A 21470-nucleotide genomic window follows, 5' to 3' on the forward strand; every position below is an offset into this window, starting at 1 on the left:
TGATGACCACGATCAAGTTAATTAACACATCATCACCTCACATAATTACCTTTTTTCTTTTGTGGCAAAAACACTTGAGATCTGCCCCCCTAGTAAATTTCAAGTATAAAACACAGCATTCACTATATGTATACCATGCAGCACATTAGACTTGTAGAACTTACTGATTTTATATCTGAGTGTGTGCCCTTTGACCAGTGTCTCCCCATTTCCCCCACTGCCCCCGACCCCCGGCAGCCGCTGTTCTATGCTCTGCTCTATGAATTCAACATTTTTAGATTCCACGTGTAAGTGAATCATAGAACATTTGTCTTTCTGGGTGTCCTTTTGTTTTTCAAGTCCATCTGCACCCATCTTTCAATTGTTCACTTAGTATCTATTCATGATGAAGGTGACGTGAACTTTGAGGCCCTTAGAACCGAGTGCGATGGCTAGAGATCTGGCCACAGCACCAGTCTGGGCTTCATGTAGGACAGTGGCTTGGTTCATTGGGCCCCACTGCCTCTCAGCAAATATCTGAGCCCAAAGCATTCATTTTTATGCCAACAGTCTGCTAGTTTTTACATTTTCGAACCATAATTAGATGCTTATGAGACCAAAGGCTCAAAAAGTGGTTAAATTCCCAATGCGCGTTTTACTTTGCCGTCGATGCCACCATGTCAGGTTCCTATTCTCTCCCTTTGAGAAGAAGCAGTCTAATTTCTTACCCATGAGGCCGTTGAGCTGTCCTGTCCAATAGTGCTGTCATTATCCTTCCTTGATTACTAACATTATTTAATTATTGTTTATGGATATGCCTGTAGCACTTTAGTCCAATTAAGACTCCGATTTAAGAACAGACCTGTCTGTGTCCCGGAAATGTTCAGCTTGGGAGCAGGGACCGTGCTTTGGAAGTTCCAAATGTTTTTAAACTGGGAACTGATACCCCCGCACATTGCAGTTGCCGCAAGCTGTCACTTGGCCCCCGGGCAGCGAGTAGCTTGCTTTGGGCTCCTAGCATCCTCGCTTTGAAAGGGCAAGGTAATTGGAGAGCCTGTATTGGAGCTGTGGGCCCCACAGACTTATTTAGCTCCGTGCAGTGTGAGAGGCCGCTTGTTTTCAAGAAGCGAAGCTGAGTCCAGCATGAGGACTCTTGCCTGCTCGTGGGACCTGGGCCCTTGCTGGGTGAGTGGGTGAGGCGGTATGCTAGGTATCTTTTTAGTCGCCACATTATAAAACAGACGCCTAACTCCAGGCCTTTTATTTAAAAAAAAAAAAAGGAAAAAAAAGTATTAGCTGTAAAGACCTTGTTATCCATTGTAACCCCCTCCCTCTGCAAAGCTGTAATCAGCCTGCAGAATTTCCTGGCGTTTTGGGCAGGCTGATGAGGGAGGTTCTCAGGAGCGGATTCGCCAATTAGTTAATTACCGAAGCCAGGTAAATGGTGAGTTCTTTGAAACGTTCCTTGTTTTTAAATATGTCTTTCTGGAACATTTCGGCTTGTTCAAATGCATGCCAGGACGGCTTGGTGGTTTTCCTGAGCTGCTCTGTGGGCAGGTTGGGGTCCTGTAGGTCCGGGGGGCTCGAGGAGTAAGTGGTCCAGGACGGGGTGCCAGCGGCAGCACCCCGGGGGTCTCGCACATCCCTCCGGCCACAGAGCCGGTGGCTTGCTTCTCTGCGTGATGCATGTCTTCTTTTTCTCCCTTTCCGGCTCCCAAGGATGTTAATGCCGGCGAGGGCAGTGAGTTTGCGGACAGCGGGATCGAAGGGGCCACCACCGACACGGACCTCCTGTCCCGGCGATCCAATGCCACGAACTCCAGCTACTCGCCCCCTGCCGGCCGCGCCTTTGTGGGCAGCGACAGCGGCAGCAGCTCCACCGGGGACGCGGCCCGCCAGGGGGTGTATGAGAATTTCCGACGGGAGCTGGAGATGAGCACCACCAACAGCGAGAGCCTGGAGGAGGCCGGCTCAGCGCACAGCGACGAGCAGAGCAGCGGCACCCTGAGCTCCCCGGGCCAGTCGGACATCCTGCTCACGGCTGCGCAGGGCACCGTGCGCAAGGCCGGGGCGCTGGCCGTCAAGAACTTCCTGGTGCACAAGAAGAACAAGAAGGTGGAGTCGGCCACCCGGAGGAAGTGGAAGCACTACTGGGTGTCCTTGAAAGGTAGGAGTGGGTGTGCCCTTCGTTCACAGCGCGATGCTCCCGGTGCTCCTGGTGCACCTGTGCATGTGATGTTTTTTAATTACGTGGAGTCTACTTTATACCAGTTAAAAAAAATTTTTTTTCTTAACATTTATTTGGTTTTTGAGAGACAGAGCATGAGCAGGGGAGGGCAGAGAGAGAGGGAGACACAATTTGAAGCAAGCTCTAGGCTCCGGGCTGCCAGCCACTCACGCAGGGCTCGAACTCACAAACAGTGAGATAATGACCTGAGATCAAGAGTCCAATGCTTATATGGAAACTAATTTGACAATAAACTATTATAAAAAAAAAAAAGGAGTCCAATGCTTAACTGACTGAGCCACCCGGGTTCCTCTGAGCTCAATTCTTACTAAGAATAATTGAAGCCCACTTAGACTTTTTGTCACAAGTGCCATTTGAAACAGTGGTAGGTTTTGCAGGACAGGTTAGAAGGTTAGATAGTTAACAGACATGAAGGACAAGCGCAGGAGGGAGTCTGGGCTTTCCAGGTGTGGAACACGCTCTAATCAGTTTGATCGTCAGTCTCATCAGCTGTGGTTGGTGTTGAGGACACCCAGTGCTAGAGGCGCAGGACACCCTGGAGTCTGTGGTGGTACGCAGGCCAATCCTGGAAGGACAAGCAAGGTGTAGCGTCAACACCTGGTGAGACAGGAAGGGAGCTTGTTAATTACAATGGATGCTTTGCTGCATGTCACAGAGACCCACAGTCACAACGCGTTAAGCAGGATGGAGCTGATTTTCCTCCCATCTACCAGAGGTAGACTGGTTCAAGTCATTGTGGCGACTCCTTCCTCTGAGTCTTCCGGGTCCCAGGCTCCTTCTCTCTTGTTGCTCAGTTATTCCCAGAGCCTGATCTCGGTCCCTGTGGTCAAGATAGCTCACCCCCAGGGTCCGCATTCCTGCAGAAGAATGGAGGTGCATCCCGCTGCCTTGTATTAGGGCTGTTGAATCAAAGCACCATGGATCAAGTGGTTGAACAAAAGAAATTTATTTTCTCACAGGTCTGAAGGCTGGAGGCGATCAAGGTGTGAGTGGGGTTGGTGTTTGCCTACATCTCTCTCTTTGGCTTATAGATGGCTGTCTTCTTCTAGTATCTTCCAGTGGCCTTCCGCTTCTGCATGTCTATGGCCAAATCCCCCTTCTTATGAGGACAGCATTCAGATTGGATTAGCGGTCACTCATATGACCTCTTTTTATTGTAATTACCTTTTTTTTTTTTTAACCATCCAATCTCCACACATGCTATGTTTTATGGTACCGGATTAGGACTTATTTAACATAGGACTCTGGGGTGATATCATTCAGCCCATGACACGCCCCAGATGTATGTGTGACACAAACTTCCCACGTCATTCTAACACTAAATTTGAGAACACCAGAGTCAGTGTCAGAGAACAACAATAATTAGGTGATTTTTAACTTGGGACGTGGAAGAGGGAACTGTTTTGTTTCTGCTGTTCCCTTAGAGAATAAATGATCCCGGAAGCCAGCAAGCCGGCATTTTGGAGGACAGCTCAGGAGCCCATTAGAAGAGGGAGCCTTCACTTTCTTGGTGACCCAGATCTGAGTGACACAATCTGTCAGGATCCAGGCCGAGAACACAGAGCCACCAAGTCCTTCGTTTCTTAATCCTGATGGGTTCCCATTATATATTGACATGCTCAGGGCTCATCCTGGCCACTCAAAGGCAGACGTGCTGTTCTGTTTTTTTTTTTTTTTCTTAGCAACCCTTGGATATCAAGAAATAAAAAGCAGAGCACCTGGGAGCCGTGGAGAGATTTTTCCAAAGATTCTTCCACTGTAGACAGAATAATTAATTTTTTTTTAAAAAGGATTTCATTAAGAAAGAACCTCTAAGGTATCTCTATTGACAACTGCCGAGCCTACAGATAACGTTCAGGTGAAGATGCGGGCCGGTGGATTGTTATGAGGGAGCGTGTGGGTCCTGGATTTGCTGCTTCCTGTTTGTCCCCTCACTGGAGCGAGGAGATAATTAGAGTAAAAGCCCACTTTAACCACCTGCTGTCATGGGTGATACTAAACCAACATTGGAAGATGATAAAAACAGCAGTTTGAGGAGACTATGAAATGTTCAACATGGGCACCTGCCAAGGGTTGCGAATGTCCCCTCTCCATTATCCACAGGTTTCCTTCTTCCATCCTCTGGTCCAACTGTGTTTCTCCTTTTCTGTTCACAGTATGCTAATCATTACTGTAGTGTTAGTCCAAAAGATTAGAGCAGGGTTTCTCAATGGGGACACTCTTGACATTTTCTGGAAAATTCTTTGTGGCGGGGGTGCTGTTCTGGGTACCGGAGGATGTTTAGCAGGATCCCTGGCCTCTACCTGCTGGATGCCAGTAGCACCTCCTCCCCAACCCCCTACACGCAGTGACAAAACCAATAATGTCCTCGGATATCACCACATGTCCCCTCAAGGGCAAGATGGCTGCACTTCAGGAACCTCTGATTTGGAGAAACATGGTGTCCTCTTTCCATTGTCTTTCCAATCTTTATCTCTGAGTTTGTGCTAGCTTAAGAAGTGGAGAGAGGAAGTTCGGATGATTCTGCAATGTGTCACATGTGTTTCTGAAAAGACCTGAGATCTTCACAAGAACAGGGTTTATGGGAAAGACAAGGTTGGGGCAGGCTACTCAGTAGGTATGTAATTATATTACATGCATGCCACTTTTTAACCCAGTGCTAGATAGGTAGATGCCCTTCTAAAATACTCACATAGTTAACATTTTATTTTTTATCTGTAAATACTATAGAGAATATAGGATGTTGCCTTTAAGAAAAAAGTGAATATATCAGATGCCTGGGTGGCTCAGTTGGTTAAGCATCCAGCTCCCTCTCAGCTCTGGTCATGGTCTCAGGTTGTGAGCTCCCCCAGATCTGTGCTATTAGCACAGAGCCTGCTTGGGATTCTCTCTCCCTCTCTCTCCCTCTCTCCTTCTCTCTCTCAAAATAAATAAATAAATAAACCTAAAAAAATTAAGATAAAAAAGTGCATATAACTTGAGTGAGTAGAAAGAGGAATGAAAACTCCTGGATTATGGAGACAAGAACAAGAAGTAAGAAACCACAAAGCCCAGGGGTGCCATTCAGTAAGACTTGTAAGGAAAGCTTCTGGGAAGCTATGCCCAGCGAGGAGTTGTGAAATGCGTGGACATTGCATGCCACTCTGCTGCGTTCAGCTGCATTTGCGGACGTTGCATTTCAGCAGCCGTTACTGTGCAAATGTGAAATGTTATGGGCTAGGAAAAGTCGCCTCTGAACTAATGTAACTTCCCATCAGTCCCCATCATTCTGCATGACCCATCACATATGGGCAAATTCACTCTATGAATAAACTCCTCTTGTAGCTCCATAGATTGTACATTCAGGGGCTTTACCAGTCACTTAAGTGTGGCCCTTGAAGTTAAGAAAGAGTCATAAAGTGAGGTCCAGACTTCCCCTGAAACTGGTTTTGATTCGTTGACAGTAAATGCTCAGCTGGTAATTACTGTGAAAGTGAGCTTCACGTTAAAGCGACCATGGAGGCCATCCACTGAAGCCACATTGCCACAGATCTATGGGAGGCTTTTATTGTTTTAGTCTCATTAGTTTCACAGGGCCATTAAGTGTGGACCAGGCCTTGAGTTACGCGCCCCCCCCCCCCCAATCTTCATACATGTGCCATGCCATTTCTTCTTTCAGTGGGAACCGGACATGGTTTATTTCTAGAAGAACATTCTGTAGGACATATTTGAGATAAAAAAAAACTATCATTTCTTTCCTTATTCTTAAAGCACCCAAAGCTAGTATTATGAATTGTTTCCTCCAAGGGCGTAGCCAGGAACCTCCTAGAAATTGTGTTGCCTGGTTGTACATTGTGTGAGCCACTGGGAAGGGACTCTAGGGGGCCAGTACTGATTGGTGGTCCTCACCACTGGCCAGAGTTGCTGCAGGACCCCCATCTGCCTATGAACACATCTGTGACAAAACACTCTAAAAAAGTCAGGGTCTTAAAGGCCTGGAGGGCCTACGTGAGGGACTCTCTAGTGGCCTGAGAAACAGTGACTGAAACGTCTTCACCTTTCTCTCAGTCCATCCAAGACTTCGGTACAAGCAAGACCCCATTCTTTTCTCCCTCAGCTTCCACATGCTTTAATTTCCAGCCCTTTCCTTGTGACGGGACCCAGACAGTAGATTCCACTGCTCACTTTTTGTGGCACAAGTGGCGAATACTCACGCCGACCCCTGTTTTGTTTCCTCAGGGTGCACACTCTTCTTCTATGAGAGCGATGGCCGGTCTGGAATAGACCACAACAGCATCCCCAAGCATGCTGTGTGGGTGGAGAACAGCATCGTGCAGGCCGTGCCTGAACACCCCAAGAAGGACTTCGTCTTCTGCCTCAGCAATTCGCTGGGGGATGCCTTCCTCTTCCAGGTTTGTCGGGCACCTCCCCTCCGGGCATTTCAAACCTCCGAACCAGAGATGATCTTCTCTGGGCTATGGTACCCCACCCTGTTCCCCTTTTAGTGGTAGGTTTTCATCTTCCGCTCACTATAGACACAAAAAAACGCTTGACGACAACATAAACATCTCTATTGAATTCAGAAATGAGAGAAGTCATCCAGAAGGTTCCATGGAAAGCCTAGGGAAGGATGTGAGTTGAATTTGAGAGGCTTGCGCTCTTTGCCCCGGGTTGAAGGATTTGTCAGTATAGTCTCAATACCGTTTGTGAAGAGCTTCGGAAAAAGATGATGAATTCCTTAATTTAGAAATGATTGGAGCTGTCAAAATTTTTCATCATACTGTTCTCTTTGAACATTACTCATAACATAAAGCAGTGACATCCCAGAAATGACTAGCTGTACCCGAATAATTTCCTTATCTTCTCAGAAATTTGTACCCAGTGTTCTTGAAATTGGAGTGTTAATTGTGTTTAAAAAAAAAATACTAACCTGCTAATAACGGCAGAGTTAACATTTGCTTTTCTAGGGAATTGTTTGAGTTTGGTTGGTTATGACGCATACTACCAGAACTTCTTGTCGTGTTAGTGAGGAAGGCTTCTTCCTTCATGTATTTCCACAATGCAGGAATTCCTGCAACTCAGTCTGTGCTTCCTATGTGCTTCTCATGGCGCTGTTGAGAACAAGAAGATTTTGACACAGTTCCTACTCTCAAAAGTGTTCAATGGCGCCTGGGTGGCTCAGTTAGTTGGGCGTCCATCTTTGGCTCAGGTCTTGATCTCGTGGCTTGTGAGTTCGGGCCCTGAGTCAGGCTCTGTGCTGATAGCTCAGAGCCTGAAGCCTGCTTTGGATTCTGTGTCCGTCTCTTCCTCTGCCCCTCCCCTGCTCATCCTCTATCTGTCTGTCTCTCTCTTTCTCAAGAATAAATAAAACATAAAAAAAAAATGTTCATATATGATATGGGAGAGAGACACAGGGATAGATCTTTGTAGTATAGGAAAGCCTGGTCGTGAATATTAAAGGATGAATTGGGTGAAATGGACAGTAGGAATATTCCATGCAGAAAAGAGAGCTGGATTTAAGGCATGGGAACGAATAATAGGTTATTTTACCAAGTTTCTGGGTTTGGCCCCTAAGTTATTTGCATTTGGGCAGTTCAAGTGAGAAATGTAATGTGGTCATTTGTTTCTGGATCGTCAAAAGCATCTGTTTTTTTTCTTTCTTTAAATCAATGATGTAAAGCACACATAAAAGGTACCTGGGTGGCCCAGTTGGTTAAGTGTCCAACTTTGGCTCAAGTCAGGTTCTCACAGTTCATGAGTTTGAGCCCCGCATCCAACTCTGTGCTGATAGCTCAGAGCCTGGAACTGCTTCAGATTCTGTGTCTCCCTCTCTCTCTGCCCCTACCCCACTTGCACTCTGTCTCTGTCTCTTTCTCAAAAATAAACGTTAAAATTTTTTTTTAAGAAAAGGGACCTCTCTTATTCCTCCTCCATCATTAAAATGACTATGATCTGGGGTGCCTGGATGGCCCAGTGTCTGACTTTGGCTCAGGTTAGGATCTTATGGTTCATGAGTTTGAGCGCTTCATCAGGCTCACTGCTGTCAATGCAGAGCCTGCTTTACATCCTCTGTCTCCCTCTCTCTGCCCTTCCCCTGCTCTTTCTCACATTCTCTCTCAAAAATAAGCAAACATTAAAAAGAAGAAGAAGAAGAGTGTACAAAACATTTATGTTTTGTCTGTGAAATATCACCGAGTCAATACATAACCACCATCTAGGTCAAGAAACATAAATTTCTAGCACCTTATAAGCTACTCCTCACCCCCAGACACACGTGCACACTACTAGCTGGATAGAGTGAATTTGGATTTGATCGTCCAAACCAGGACACTTTTGTTTATCTGGGAATGTCTGCATTTTTCCTTCATTTTTAAAGGATAGTTTTGCTGGATATAGAATTCTTGACTGAGAGTCTTATTTCATTGTTTTGAAAGTGTTAATGTACTGCCATCTGGCCTCCATGGATTCTGAAAAGAAATCAGTTTTTAATCTTAAGAGGATCCCTTGTATAGATGAGTTGCCCTTTGGGGCAAGAGGTTGGCTCAATTGGTAGAAGATGCAGCTTTAAAACTCAGGGTCATGAATTCAAGTGCCACTTTGGGCATGGAGCCAACTTAAATACATACACACACGTGTGTGTGTGTGTGTGTGTGTGTGTGTGTGTGTGTGTGTGTGATGATTTACTTCTCTGTTGGTATTTTGGGCATTTTGTCTTTGTATTTAAACAGCTTATGATATGTCTCCAAGTATTGATTTCTTTCAGTTTATTCTACCTGGAATTCATTGAGCTTCTTGGATGCATGGATAAATGTGTCTAAATCACGTGTGGAAAGTTTTCAACCATCATTTCTTCAGGTAGTCTTCTTTCCATTTCTCTCCTCTCCTAGGATTTCCATTGCGGTTATGTTAGTATGCTTGATGGTGCAAGTTTCTGAGGCTCTATTTATCTTCTTTTTTTTTTGTTCTGTTTCTTAGACTGGATGATTTCAGTTGACCTACTTCAAGTTCACTGATTCTTTTTTTGCCAGTTCAAATCTGCTGTTATGGTCCTCTGGTAAATTTTTCACTTCAATTATTCTACATTTCAGCTCCAGAATTTGTATTTGGTTCTCTAAAAAAGAACCAACCTTCTTTCTAAAGTATTCTATTGATATTCTCTATTTGGTGAGATTATCATTCTTATGCTTTACTTCCTTAGACACAAGTTTCTTTAGTTCTTTGGGTATATTCAAAATAGTTGATTTAATGTCTTGTCTAGCAGTCTCGAAGTAAGGACTTCCTTAGGGACAGTTTCTATTAACTATTTCTCTCCTTGTGTGTATGCCTTGCTTGGTTGTTTCTTTGCATGTTTCACACCTACTTGTTGAAAATCCATTAAAATAATATAATATGGTAACTTTTTAAAAATTTTATTAAATGTTTATTTTTGAGAGAGAGCAAGAGAGAATGATGGAGCATGAGTGTGGGAAGGGCAGAGAGAGAAGACACAGAATCTGAAGCAGGCTCCAGTCTCTCAGCTGTCAGCACAGAGCCCGACCTGGGGCTCGAACCCACGAACCACAAGGTCATGACCTAAACTGAAGTTGGATACTCAATCTCCTGAGCCATCAGGCGCTCCATGTTTTGATTTTTGAAACCAGGTTCCCGACCCCCACCCCCAGTGCCTGTTGTAGTTGATTGTTGTCGCCCTTGCTTGTTTGTTAAATGACTTTCCTGAAATCTATAAAACATTTATTCTTTGTGATATGTGGCCACTGAAGCCTCTGCTCCATTAGTTTAGTGGTCAGCAAGTATTGCAAAGATTTCCTTAAAGGCTTAGAAGCAATTAGACATCCAGTCTTTCCCAAGGACCTCTATGTCTTCAACACTCAGGCAACTAATTAACCGTTGGCCTGAGCCTTCACCTCTGCTTGCACAGCGCCTCAAGGTCAGCCAGCGGGGTGAGGGTAAGGCCTTCTTAGGGTTTTGCGAATGTATGCACAGTCTTATACATGTATGTGACTTCCTAGACTCCCAGGACTAAGGATGGCTTATGAATATCTTATTCCCCAGCTTTTAAAAACGTTCTTGGGGGACCTGGGTGGCTCAGTCAGTTAAATGTCCAACTTCCGCTCAGGTCATGATCTCAGGGTTTGTGGGTTCGAGCTATGCTGACAGCTCAGAGCCTGGAGCCTGCTTCGGCTTGTGTCTCCCTCTCTCTTTGCCCCTCCCCTGCTCACTCTCTCCCTCCTGTCTTCCCACCCCCAACCCCATTAAAAAAAAAAGTTCTTGACCAGCTTCTTTTTTTGCCCCAACTGTCATCACTGTCTCAGGCAGCTGTGATGTTTAACAGTTGTTACTGATTATTTCTCAGAAACTTCCCTTGGAGTCAAGACTATCTGCACAAGTGAGGGCTGAGGTCAAATAGCAACAAGCGCTGTGCATGAGGGGTTTCCTGCGAACTGTCACACGTCAAATAGTGACAGTTCTTCGAGAATGCTGTTTTGTGGGAGCTCACTGCCCCCTTGGGCGGTGGGTAGACTGCCGTTTTTCACATGCTTGTGGAGACAGGGAGACGAAGATGGGAATAAGGCAAGCAAAAATGTCCTCAAACCGTTCTATTCTGAGATTCTGCTGTCACTTTTTTCCCCGATAGAAGCACCGCAGATTGTTGTAAGACCTAATTAATTGCCGGAGCTCTGAAAAAGTCCATTTTGAAGATTTTTGCTGATGTTACTGGTTTCACAGAGGAGCAGTTTTTTGAGGTCCTTTCCTCTACAATTTCAACTGATGAACTCATCAAGACACTTTAGAGACTAGCCAAATTTGAGAGATCACAGCAGGTCTTTAAACCGTTATGCCAGAGGGCGCCTGGGTGGCTCAGTTGGTTGAGTGGCTGACTTCGGCTCAGGTCATGATCTCACCATTCAGGAGTTCGAGCCCTGCATCAAGCTCTGTGCTGACAGCTGGGAGCCTGGAGCCTGCTTTGGATTCTGTGTCTCCCTCTCTCTTCTCCTCCCCTACTCAGACTCTGTCTCTCTCTGTCTCTCTGTCTCTCTCTCTTAAAAATAAATAAAACTTTGGCGCCTAAGTTGGCTAAGCGGCAGACTTAGGCTCAGGTCATGACCTCTTGGTTCATGAGTTTGAGCCCCGCGTCAGGCTCTATGCTGACAGCTCACAGCCTGAAGCCTGCTTCGGATTCTGTGTCTCCCTCTCTCTCTTCTTTCCCCTGCTCATGCTCTGTCTGTCTGTCTCTCAAAAATAAATAAATGTTAAAAAATTTTTTAATAGAAAAAAATAAATAAAACATAAAAAAACCCAATTATGCCAGGATAACAGGTATAAATTGCAACAGATTCAGGTTCCGTGATGTGTAACAACCTTTCTGTAGGTACATTTGGGGTGACCGCAATTTGGAGGGATCATGAGCAGTGTTGCCAGAGTGCTCTCGTATCTGTGTTCAGGATATGTGTCCACATTTCTACTGGTGTATACCTCGGATTGGTATCGGTTTGTCATGGGGTAAATGTACGCATTCATATTTACTAAATGCTGCCAACCAGTTTCCAAAACAATAGAAATAATTTATGCTCCTGGCAGCAGCCTAAGGGAATTCCAGATGTCCCTTATCCTTGTCCACACTTGGTATTGTCAGATGTTTTTAATTTTTCATTTGTAAGCTATCAGTGTGAAGCTGACCACATTTTTGGGGGGCTGGCTAATGACCTTTTCAACATCATCTTTCTGAGATGCGTTTCTCAATCTCCTGCTTGTTTTTCCATTGGGCTGTCTCTCTTTAATGATTTGTGGCAGTTATTTACATATTGTGTGTCTCAAATCTTTGTTGAATATATGCACTGAAAACATCTTTACCTATTCTGTGGCTTGCTTTTCACTCTGTTAAAGACATCCTTTATTGATCTGACTTTTTAATTAAATTTAATTATTATTATTAGTTTTTAATTTTAAAAAATTTATTTATTTTTGAGAGAGAGAGAGAGAGAGAGAGACAGACAGGGTGCATGTGGGGGAGGGACAGAGAGTGAGAGAGCAATACAAAATCTTGAAGCAGGCTCCAGGCTCTGAGCTGTCAGCACAGAGCCCGATGCAGGGCTTGAACTCACGGACTGTGAGATCACGACCTGAGCCGAAGTTGGAGGCTTAACCAACTGAGCCACTCAGGTGCCTTGCAACTTTTTAATTTTAATGTAGCTCATTTCTCTGTCTTCCTTAATGGATAGTGCTTTTGTGTATCCTGTTTAAAAAATCTATAGGCTCTGAGTAATGAAAATACTCTTCTATATAGCTTAGTAACCATTATTTTTCTGCATCTGGCATAGATTTTTATTAATGATTTGGATATCTTATGTATGAGGGAATGCCTAACTATGCTAACAACAATAACAAAATGATGTGATATCAGCTACTATCTTTTACTGAGCTCTTACTGAGTGCCATCATCTTGGAATGTGTTTTACAATGTGAGTCACGTATGCTTCTTTAAAATATTTTTTAAAATTTAAGTATAGTTGATAAATCATGTGATATTAGTGTTAGGTGACAGCATAGTTATTCAGCAATTCTATACATTAGGTAGTGATTATCCCTCTAAGTGTAGTTTTTATCTGTCACCTGACAATGTTATTGCAGTATTATTGACCATACTTTCTATCTGCACTTTCCATCTCCGTGACTTACTTATTTTATAAGTGGAAGTCTATGCCTCCTAATCCCCTTCACCTGTTTTGCCCAGCCCCCGCTCCTCACCCCCCAGGCCACCATCAGTTTGTTCTTGGTATTTATGAGTCTGTTTCTGGTTTGGTTTGTTCATTTGTTTTGTTTTTTCAGTTCCACATGAAAACGAAATCATAAGTCACGTTTATTTCTTCAGCAATCAGTGAGTTGGACCATACATCCATATTTTAACCAATTAAAGTGGACTGTGTCTTCCATTTGGTGAAGGTGAGGCTTTTATAAAGGCTAATAATAAGATGCCAAGTGACACGGTTACTGAGGGTTGGCTGGGTTCAAACCAAGCCACTCTTCCTCTCAAATCTTTCAGTGTCTAGGTCTACTATTTTTCTTATTTCTGTTACTGTTTAACCTAAGAAGAACATGGGCAGGAATCACTGACCACAGTCAAGGGACTGTTTCTCATTCTTAGAATTAAGCCACTCATTGGGAATTATCTCGGTATTTCGGCCATTCTTGCCTCACTAGCAGCTTAGATGATAATCTAATCAGTTTCAGGCTACTCTTTTCACCTACACACTGCTGATGTGAATTCCTTCTGAAAGGACCTTCCTGGCCATAACATTGCTAGTACAATCTAAATATCCAATAGGTCACGTTGAATAAAGTTCTTTGGTGGCAACATAGGACCTATTCATGAAAACCTCTGTGTCCTCTTGTTGTGGTGAAATTTTTATGCCACTTACGTGGGATAGAAGCACAAAACGAACCTTTTCAGAAGAAATTACTGCTGTTCAGGATCCTGGAGGGCATTTTCTACCTTCTACTTCTTGTAATCCACATGACTCTGGAGGGGCTAAGTTTGAAAGAAACCTGTGTGTGGAAGGGGTGAGGTTAACACAAGGGAGATCAACCATGATTATGGAAATAATTTGTAGCTTATTCCAGCCCTGCGGCTCGATTCACTGTGCACGCTTTAAGAGCCAGTGCGCTGCTGATTTGCTGCTGTTATTCAGATTTGCCCATGGTAGGGGGATTCACGTTACCAGCAAAAGCAGAAAAAGGGGTTTGGTGTGCAGGAGGAGGGTGGGGATGGGGATGAATATTAGAGCAGCTTTCGTAGAAGAGGTGCTATGCTGTGGGCAAAGGGAGGCTCTCGCTCCTGCACTGAAAGTGCTTTGGAGACCTTCCCTCCAACTGCAAGGCGGAACCAGCACCGACCACCGACAAAGTACAATTTCCTCTTGGGCCTTCCTTTGTCCATTACTGCTGGGTGTTACGTACAATTCCAAAAAGCTCTGTGACTTTTATGGTAATATACCCTAATGTTAGGTTTTTAGTCCTACATCAAACGTCTTAGGGACATAATTAGCAGGCAGGGTAAGAATGACTTCTGATTGGATGGAAAGTCATTCGCAATGACGTATCTAAAGAAGCATAGAGAATATCCCCATGGGGGGACTGCCTTTCTTTAGAAAGTTTTCCTATCACTTAGAAAGTCACCTGTATGAGGGTATAGAATGCGTAATTAAAAAGAGACTAGTGAACAAAAGAATAGTATTTATACACCATTACGATGAATTGGGGATTAGGTGTGATAATCCAGGTCAGATGTCTTATAGGTAGCAAATGCTCATTATTTTTTAAAAAATATTTATTTTTGAGAGAGAGCGAGAGTGAGAGAGCAAGTGAGTGAGAGCGAGCACGAGAGGGGGAGGGGGCACAAAGAGAGGGCGAGAGAATCCCAATCTGCCAGTGCAGAACCCCACGCTGGGCTCAGACTCCTGAACCAGGAGATCATGACCTGAGCTGACATCAAGAGATCAGGAGTTGGATGCCTAATGGACTGAGCCACCCAGGTGCCCCTAGCAAATGCTCATTAAATCTGCAGTTCTCATTTTAGTGATAAAGAAAAACTAGTTCCCTTTATTACTGTTACATAAGGATCTTTACGGAAATTGAGTGTAGCTTCTCCATGAAGGGGCTAAGGCTTTGAGTTTTATTAGGCTCTTCCGCTCTGGATGGTTATCGTGAAGTGCCACATCGGGTTCTGTGTGGACTTGACCAGAGTCACTGGGACACATGTCCTGAACAAGGGCAGCCAGATCAGGGAAAATTCTGGAAGTCCTCTTTTACAAAGAGGCATGAAGTTGACCTGGCAGAAAAGACTCCAGAGGCGACTTAACATCTTGAACTTGAGTAGATGAAAGTCCAGCCTCACTCTCAAGGTAGGCACTCTCTCCACAAAGCTTCTGACAGCTGGTCAGTCTGCCCAATGTGTGACCACTTCCATCCTTGGGAAGCTTCTAGCTCTTCAACCATCTGCTTTGTTAGTTAAATCCAAAACTGATGAAGTTCTCTGTCATGTTGAGCTGACACATTCCTTGTGGTGACTTTCGTCATTTCCCTTGGTTTCCATATTTTTCTCAAGTCTAAGGCAAGTCGTTCTCATAACCTTTTAAATGCTTGAAAATGGATTTCATCTGCCTCCTTCCATGTCTCCTGTTTAGACTTCTCTGCATAAGGTTTCTGAGCCATTCTCTTTATGATTCAGTTCTTTTCCTTGATAGTCCTCCTTGTAAATAGTTCTGGACCCCAACACCCTTTCTCCCAGGAGGTCAGTCCTGTGTAGTCTCCCTGCAGTTTGGTTCCTACTCTTCCCATTTGCTTCCTCAATGCCAGTGTCAATTCCTCAATTCATTAGGAACCACACCTGACCGATGACTCATCCTGAGCTTGTGTTGTAGCAAACCCCTAGCATCAACTCTTACAGGGTCCCTTCCATCTTATTTTAATAGATCTTTCCAGAACTCTAAGTGCAGAAGTTAAATTCACCTCTTTCAGATTTTATGTGTGTGGTTTCTGTCCTTTTAACGAACTTGTTAAAATCATCCTGGATCCTAATGTGGTCTTCCCTCTTCACGCACTCTGCAGATAAGACAAACTGGGTGTTTGGTGGTGTTCTTTCTCTTGGTTTAAATGTTGCCTTAGTCTGTAGCTAAGTCCTGTTTTCTCATCACCGTAGATCATCTCCCTGCCTCTAGCCAGCCACGTTAGAAATATTTACCTTTGGTTTTGACATGGGTGAGTGGTGAAGAAGGGTGAACTCCTAAGATGCGTGGATCTCCAGGCAAAATTTTTTATGTATATGAAGAATTTGACTCACCCCAGATGAACTTTGTCAGCGCCATTCTGGCAGCACATCTCACGCAGTCTAGTGAAAGAAATACCAGTGGGAACAACCACTACGCATAGACCCGTGTCTCAGAGCTCCTTAGCAGACCTCATTGAAACCACTATGGGACGCGGGGTCAGAGAGCCCCCCCGAAGGGAAGAAAGTGTACTGGGGATGAAGGGTTCCTGCTGGAGCCTGTCCTTTTCGGGCACCAGAAGGGCTATTTTCAAAACATGGGGCGCCATTTGCCTCGCTTTTAGGAGGGTATTGATGGAGAGTATAGATGTTGAAGTACAAAATGAACACACGGCTAGTCATCCTTTACAGCGCAAGCTCTCATATTAGCACGTCCAGAGGCCTCTCACATGTGTTAAAAGTACAGTGACTGTAATTGTGGCTGAGCTAGATTTTAGTATACAATTTGTGTACTGTTAGTGTATTATTCAAATAATATGTCACTGATAGTATTCATCTTCCTTTTCACATTATTGTATTACTGTTTATTTTTATATTATTATTTTTTTAATGTTTATTTTTTGAAGAGAGAGACAGAGCACGAGTGAGGGAGGGGCAGAGAGAGAATGGGACACAGAATCTGAAGCAGGCTCCAGGCTCTGAGCTGTCAGCACAAAGCCCGATGTGGGGCTTGAACTCATGAACCATAAGGTCATGACCTGAGCCAAAGTCAGATGCTTAACCAACTGAGCCACCCAGGCGCTGCCACATTATTTAAAATTTGTATGAAGTCAATGTCAGCACAAAGTTTTAAAGAATTCAATTAACCTTAAAAAAGTTAAAGTGACATTCTCTTCTCATTCTTGCTTAACCTCTTCCCCCAGCCTCAGTCCCCCAAAGTAACTACACTCAATTATTTTAGCTAGGTTTTTTTTTTTTCCATTTAGTTGTTCCCCCCACCCCCACCCCTGGCATTTACCCTCCTTTCTCATTAACATGCTTATAGTATTTTTATTTTTATTTTTATTTATTTGTTTTCATTAATAGTTTATTGCCAAGTTGGTTTCCGTATAACACCCAGTGGTCTTCCCCACAAGTGCCTTCCTCCATGACCATAACCTCTTTTACCCTTTCCTCTTCCCTCTTCAGCCCTCAGTTTGTTTTCAGTATTCAAGAGTCTCTCATGATTTGCCTCCCTCCCTCTCCCTAACTCTTTTTCCCCCTCTTTCCCTCCCCCTGGTCCTCCATTAGGTTTCTCCTGTTCTCCTGTTAGACCTATGAGTGCAAACATATGGTATCTGTCCTTCTCTGCCTGACTTATTTCGCTTAGCATGACACCCTCTAGGCCCATCCACTTTGCTACAAATGGCCATATTTCATTCTTTCTCATTGCCATGTAGTACTCCATTGTATATATATACCACATCTTCTTGATCCACTCATCAGGTGATGGACATTTAGGCTCTTTCCATGATTTGGCTATTGTTGACAGTGCTGCTGTGAACGTTGGGGTACATGTGCTCCTATGCATCAGCACTTCTGTACCCCTTGGGTAAATCCCTAGCAGTGCTATTGCTGGGTCATAGGGGAGTTCTATCGATAGTTTTTTGGGGAACCTCCACACTGTTTTCCAGAGCAGCTGCACCAGTTTACATTCCCACCAACATTGTAGTATTTTTAAATTAACTTTGGACACTAACTACTGACTCTCTGTGATGATAGATGAATATTTAGTGTATTATATGTGAGTTCTCCTTTCTTCATATTCCTATTTAGTTATATGAACATTTAGGATTAACTTAATAGTCTCTGTTAGACTGTTAGGATGTTCCATGCTGCTATGACCATATAAATACTATTAGCTGCTGGGCCAATTAGTGTACCATCATTTGATTTCCTTTCTTGAACAACTTTTTGGGTTTTTTTTTTCCTTGTAGTTAACACTTGCCTCTTTGTTTTTTTTTTTTACTCCATTTATTTACTTTTATGCTTACTTAGCAGTATTTCCTAAGTCTTCACTTTCTTGCCTAATTGCTTAGGACTGTTTTGTTCCCTGGAAACTGCCTTTCCCAGGTCCTTTATCATCCTGCTCCCATCTGTTTGCTCTCTAGGCCTTAGGCATAATAGTTACCGTGGATTTCCCTTCACCATCCTACTTAGAATCCTGGATTGTTAAGTTTTCCCTTTTTTTCTCCTTCATTTTTATTTAAAAACAAACAAACCAACCTGTGGTAGTTTCCTACAAAATGGTTCATATTTGAAAATGTCTTCATTCTACCTTTTACTTGACTAATCTTTGAGTAGTTTGAAATTTTGGTTGGAAGATTGTTTTTGTTTACTTATCATTATCAGTTCTGAATAACTTCGACTTATCATTACCAGTTCTGAATAACTTTGGTGTGCTTTATTTTCACATTTGAAGGTTTAGAATAAACCAGGTTATGATTTCTCAAAGAGAGTTTTATTTCAGTTTTTTTTTATTCCTAAAAGCTTTCCCTGTCTCTCTCTTCTTCTCCCTGAGTCTCTTCCTTCCGCTCTTTCCCTGTCCCTCCCTCCCTCTCCTTCCTTCCCCTCCTCCCCTTCTGCCTCCTTTCCTTTCTTCTCCTCCCCCTCTGTCCTTTTCTCCCTTTTTCTTCCTCTCTCCTTTCTACCTTATCCCTTTTTCAGTGTAACCTGTACATTTGTTTATTGTTTATAGCTTCAGATTCTTTTGTGTCTCCATCTTGGGATGTTAGTTCTTGGGAAATACGGCTTCAGGCTTTGTTTTTCTTTTTTCATGATGGATTTCCTCTGTGTGCTCTAGTCTCTGCCTTTCATGCTAGAGGCTTTCATCAAATGACTATTCTTCATTATCTGGTCATCTTTAAATGTGAAATATCAAAACAGTGCTTGGATATTGTTTGTGCCATCTACTGGGGGCTTTTATAGCATGAACAGATGGTAGGACCTGTTTGTGGAGGGTGTCCATTGGACATTTGTTGGTCTTTTCTGTGGGGCTACTCAGCTCTGCCAGAGATGCATCCTGTCATTACCATTCACTGGGCAGCCTTCCATTTATTCCCCTGTTTGCAGCAAAAGATTCCTCCTCCTTTTGTGCCTATCTTCCTGGAGTCTGGAGCCATTCTTCTCTAAGGAATTTACCTTGGGTGGGGGAGGGGGTGGAGAAGTGAGAGGGTACAGAGGTAAGGGAGTAGGGATGTGAGGGAGGGAAGAGTGCCCAGTTGATGACATGTTAAAGATGGTAGCTTCCTGGGGCGCCTTGCTGGCTCAGTCAGTAGAGCATGCGTCTCTTGATCTTGGGGTTGTGAGTTCAAGCCCCATGTTGGGTGTAGAGAGAGATTACTTAAGAAAATTTTAAAATGTGATAGCTTACTTAAGTCTTGTATGAATAGAATTCTAGAATATGCTAAAGAGAGAAATAATGGGAAAAAAACCCCAGACTTTCAAGAATTCACACAGGAACTTTATTCGCAACTAACCTTTTAAAAACACATAAGTCTATTCCTTTTGTTGTTGTTGTTGTTCTTTTTTAATGGAAAAAAGAAGTTCAATCCACTTTCCAATTATTCCTATGCTCCTCTGAACTCCAATTATCTGAAATTTTAGTGTCCTAGATCTGGCATATATTCCCTAGTATTTCTCTTGATTAAAATGAATTTCCCTTTTCCTGCCACTCACGTAAACCATTGATTATCTGAAATCACTGAGTATCCTCTATTCAGTTGGATAATTGAAGCTAGATCTATTTAAATACATAATGAATACATAAAGTGCATCTTAACTCTGCACTCAAAGAAGCTCTTAGGCAAAATGCATTTTTTTTGCTGATTATGTTCCTCTGTTGGCAAGAACTTTGCGAATTCCCTTCACTGAACTTCATACAGTTTTTATATCATCTCCAGAAGGCAGGGGAAGAATTATAAAATCCGGTCTTGCTGCCTGCCTGCTGCTGGTTGTTTAATTGAAGTAGAGGAGTGTGGAGAAGGTCAAGAGGGTACTGTTGTGTGTCTGTGTGTGTGTAGGGGGGGGGTTGTGTCTCTCCTTCCTGCCTTTCAACCGCCGGGTTCTGGCGGAGAGCCCTTTCGTGGACCCGATGTCCCTAATTAGACTGGTGGTCTGCCGTGAGCTGCTCTGAATTGTTAAGCCTGTAAACTGCCGCGGACTGTTGAGAGTTTTGTCTCCTTAACTCGCTGCTGACAGCGGTCAGGTGGGCTTAGCTCACCCTCTGGGTATATGCCACTGGGAATGGCCAAGCCCTTCCAGAATCGTGCTTCTTAGAAACAGATGTGGCTCAAAGATAGCAAAAGGCCGAGGCTGCCGAGTTGTTTAGACAGGGCAGCCGGAGCCGAGGTTCCCTAATGGAAGTGACGTCAGCCACCGACTAGTTTCGGAGGAGCCTGGAGGCTTGAGCGGTGCTTCAGGGTCAGAACGAATAGCAGATAAGTTTTTCATGAAGCGGTGATCAGACTTTCCTCTGTGTCTTTTTCTAGGTTGTGGGGTTTGGTGCTTTTGTTTATTTCCTAAAATTTTACTTGTGGTGAAGTATAAGTGACATACCCTCTTCACTGTTTTTAAGTATACAGATGAGTGGCGCTGAGTGCATCCCCGCCCTTGTACCCCTGCCACCACTGTCCGTCTCCAGGATGCTCTGCATCTTGCAAACCCGAAACTCTGAGCGCCAACTCTCCTATTCCCACCTTCCCCTAACCCCTGGCAGCCACCATCTTTCTTTATTGAAAATAAATAAATTTCAGGATAGCTGCTCTGACCAAGTTAAATAAACATCTTTCAAAGGATGTTTAGCTTTATCGGCTAGTCTCAGTTTTCTTTCTTTCCACTACTTTTCTTTAAGATTTTATTTTTATTTTTTATTAAACAACATTTTTTAATGTTTATTTTGAGAGAGAGAGAGAGACCGTGAGTGGGGGGCAGGGCATAGAAAGAGGGAGACACAGAATCGGAAGCAGGCTCCAGGCTCTGAGCTGTCAGCACAGGCCCAACGTGGGGCTTCAGTTCCAGAACTGTGAGATCATGATCTGAGCCAAAGTCAGATGCTTAACCAACTGAGCCACACAGGAGCCCCCTTAAGATTTTATTTTTAATTAACCTCGGTACCCATCATGGGGCTCAAATTTACAACCCTGAGATTAAGAGTCTCGTGTTCCCCAGACTGAGCCAGCCAGGTGCTTTTTTTCCACTTCCTAAGAGGGGTGCAAAAGTAAACTCCTAGGCATCAGAATAGAGCGTGTTGCCCGTGGCCGAATTTGGCAGAGACCTTCAAAGGTGGAGGGAAGAAGGGGCCTGGCTTCCATGAAGTAAAGAGGAAAAGGCTGCCATTCTATAAAACCTGTCAGATTATGTCTGTTCTTGGAGGTTAAAAGTGAGTTATCTAGGCTCTTCCAAAAGCATTCTAGAAGCATTCCTTTAGAAGGGGCTTTCAGGGGCACCTGGGTGGCTCAGTCG

The 21470-nt window shown here is 43.8% G+C and overlaps 1 protein-coding gene across 1 annotated transcript in view; it reads left to right on the forward strand.

The window, feature by feature from the left end:
- Positions 1-21470, forward strand: part of TIAM1 (T cell lymphoma invasion and metastasis 1) — a 199896-nt gene that overhangs the window by 80884 nt on the left and 97542 nt on the right. Inside the window, exons 4-5 of the mRNA XM_029938668.1 lie at positions 1699-2146; positions 6446-6618. Coding sequence (XP_029794528.1) covers positions 1699-2146; positions 6446-6618 — 621 coding nt within the window. The remainder of the gene's footprint in view (positions 1-1698; positions 2147-6445; positions 6619-21470) is intronic.

Source organism: Suricata suricatta, chromosome 5 (genome assembly GCF_006229205.1).
Source record: "Suricata suricatta isolate VVHF042 chromosome 5, meerkat_22Aug2017_6uvM2_HiC, whole genome shotgun sequence".
Lineage (NCBI taxonomy): Eukaryota > Metazoa > Chordata > Mammalia > Carnivora > Herpestidae > Suricata > Suricata suricatta.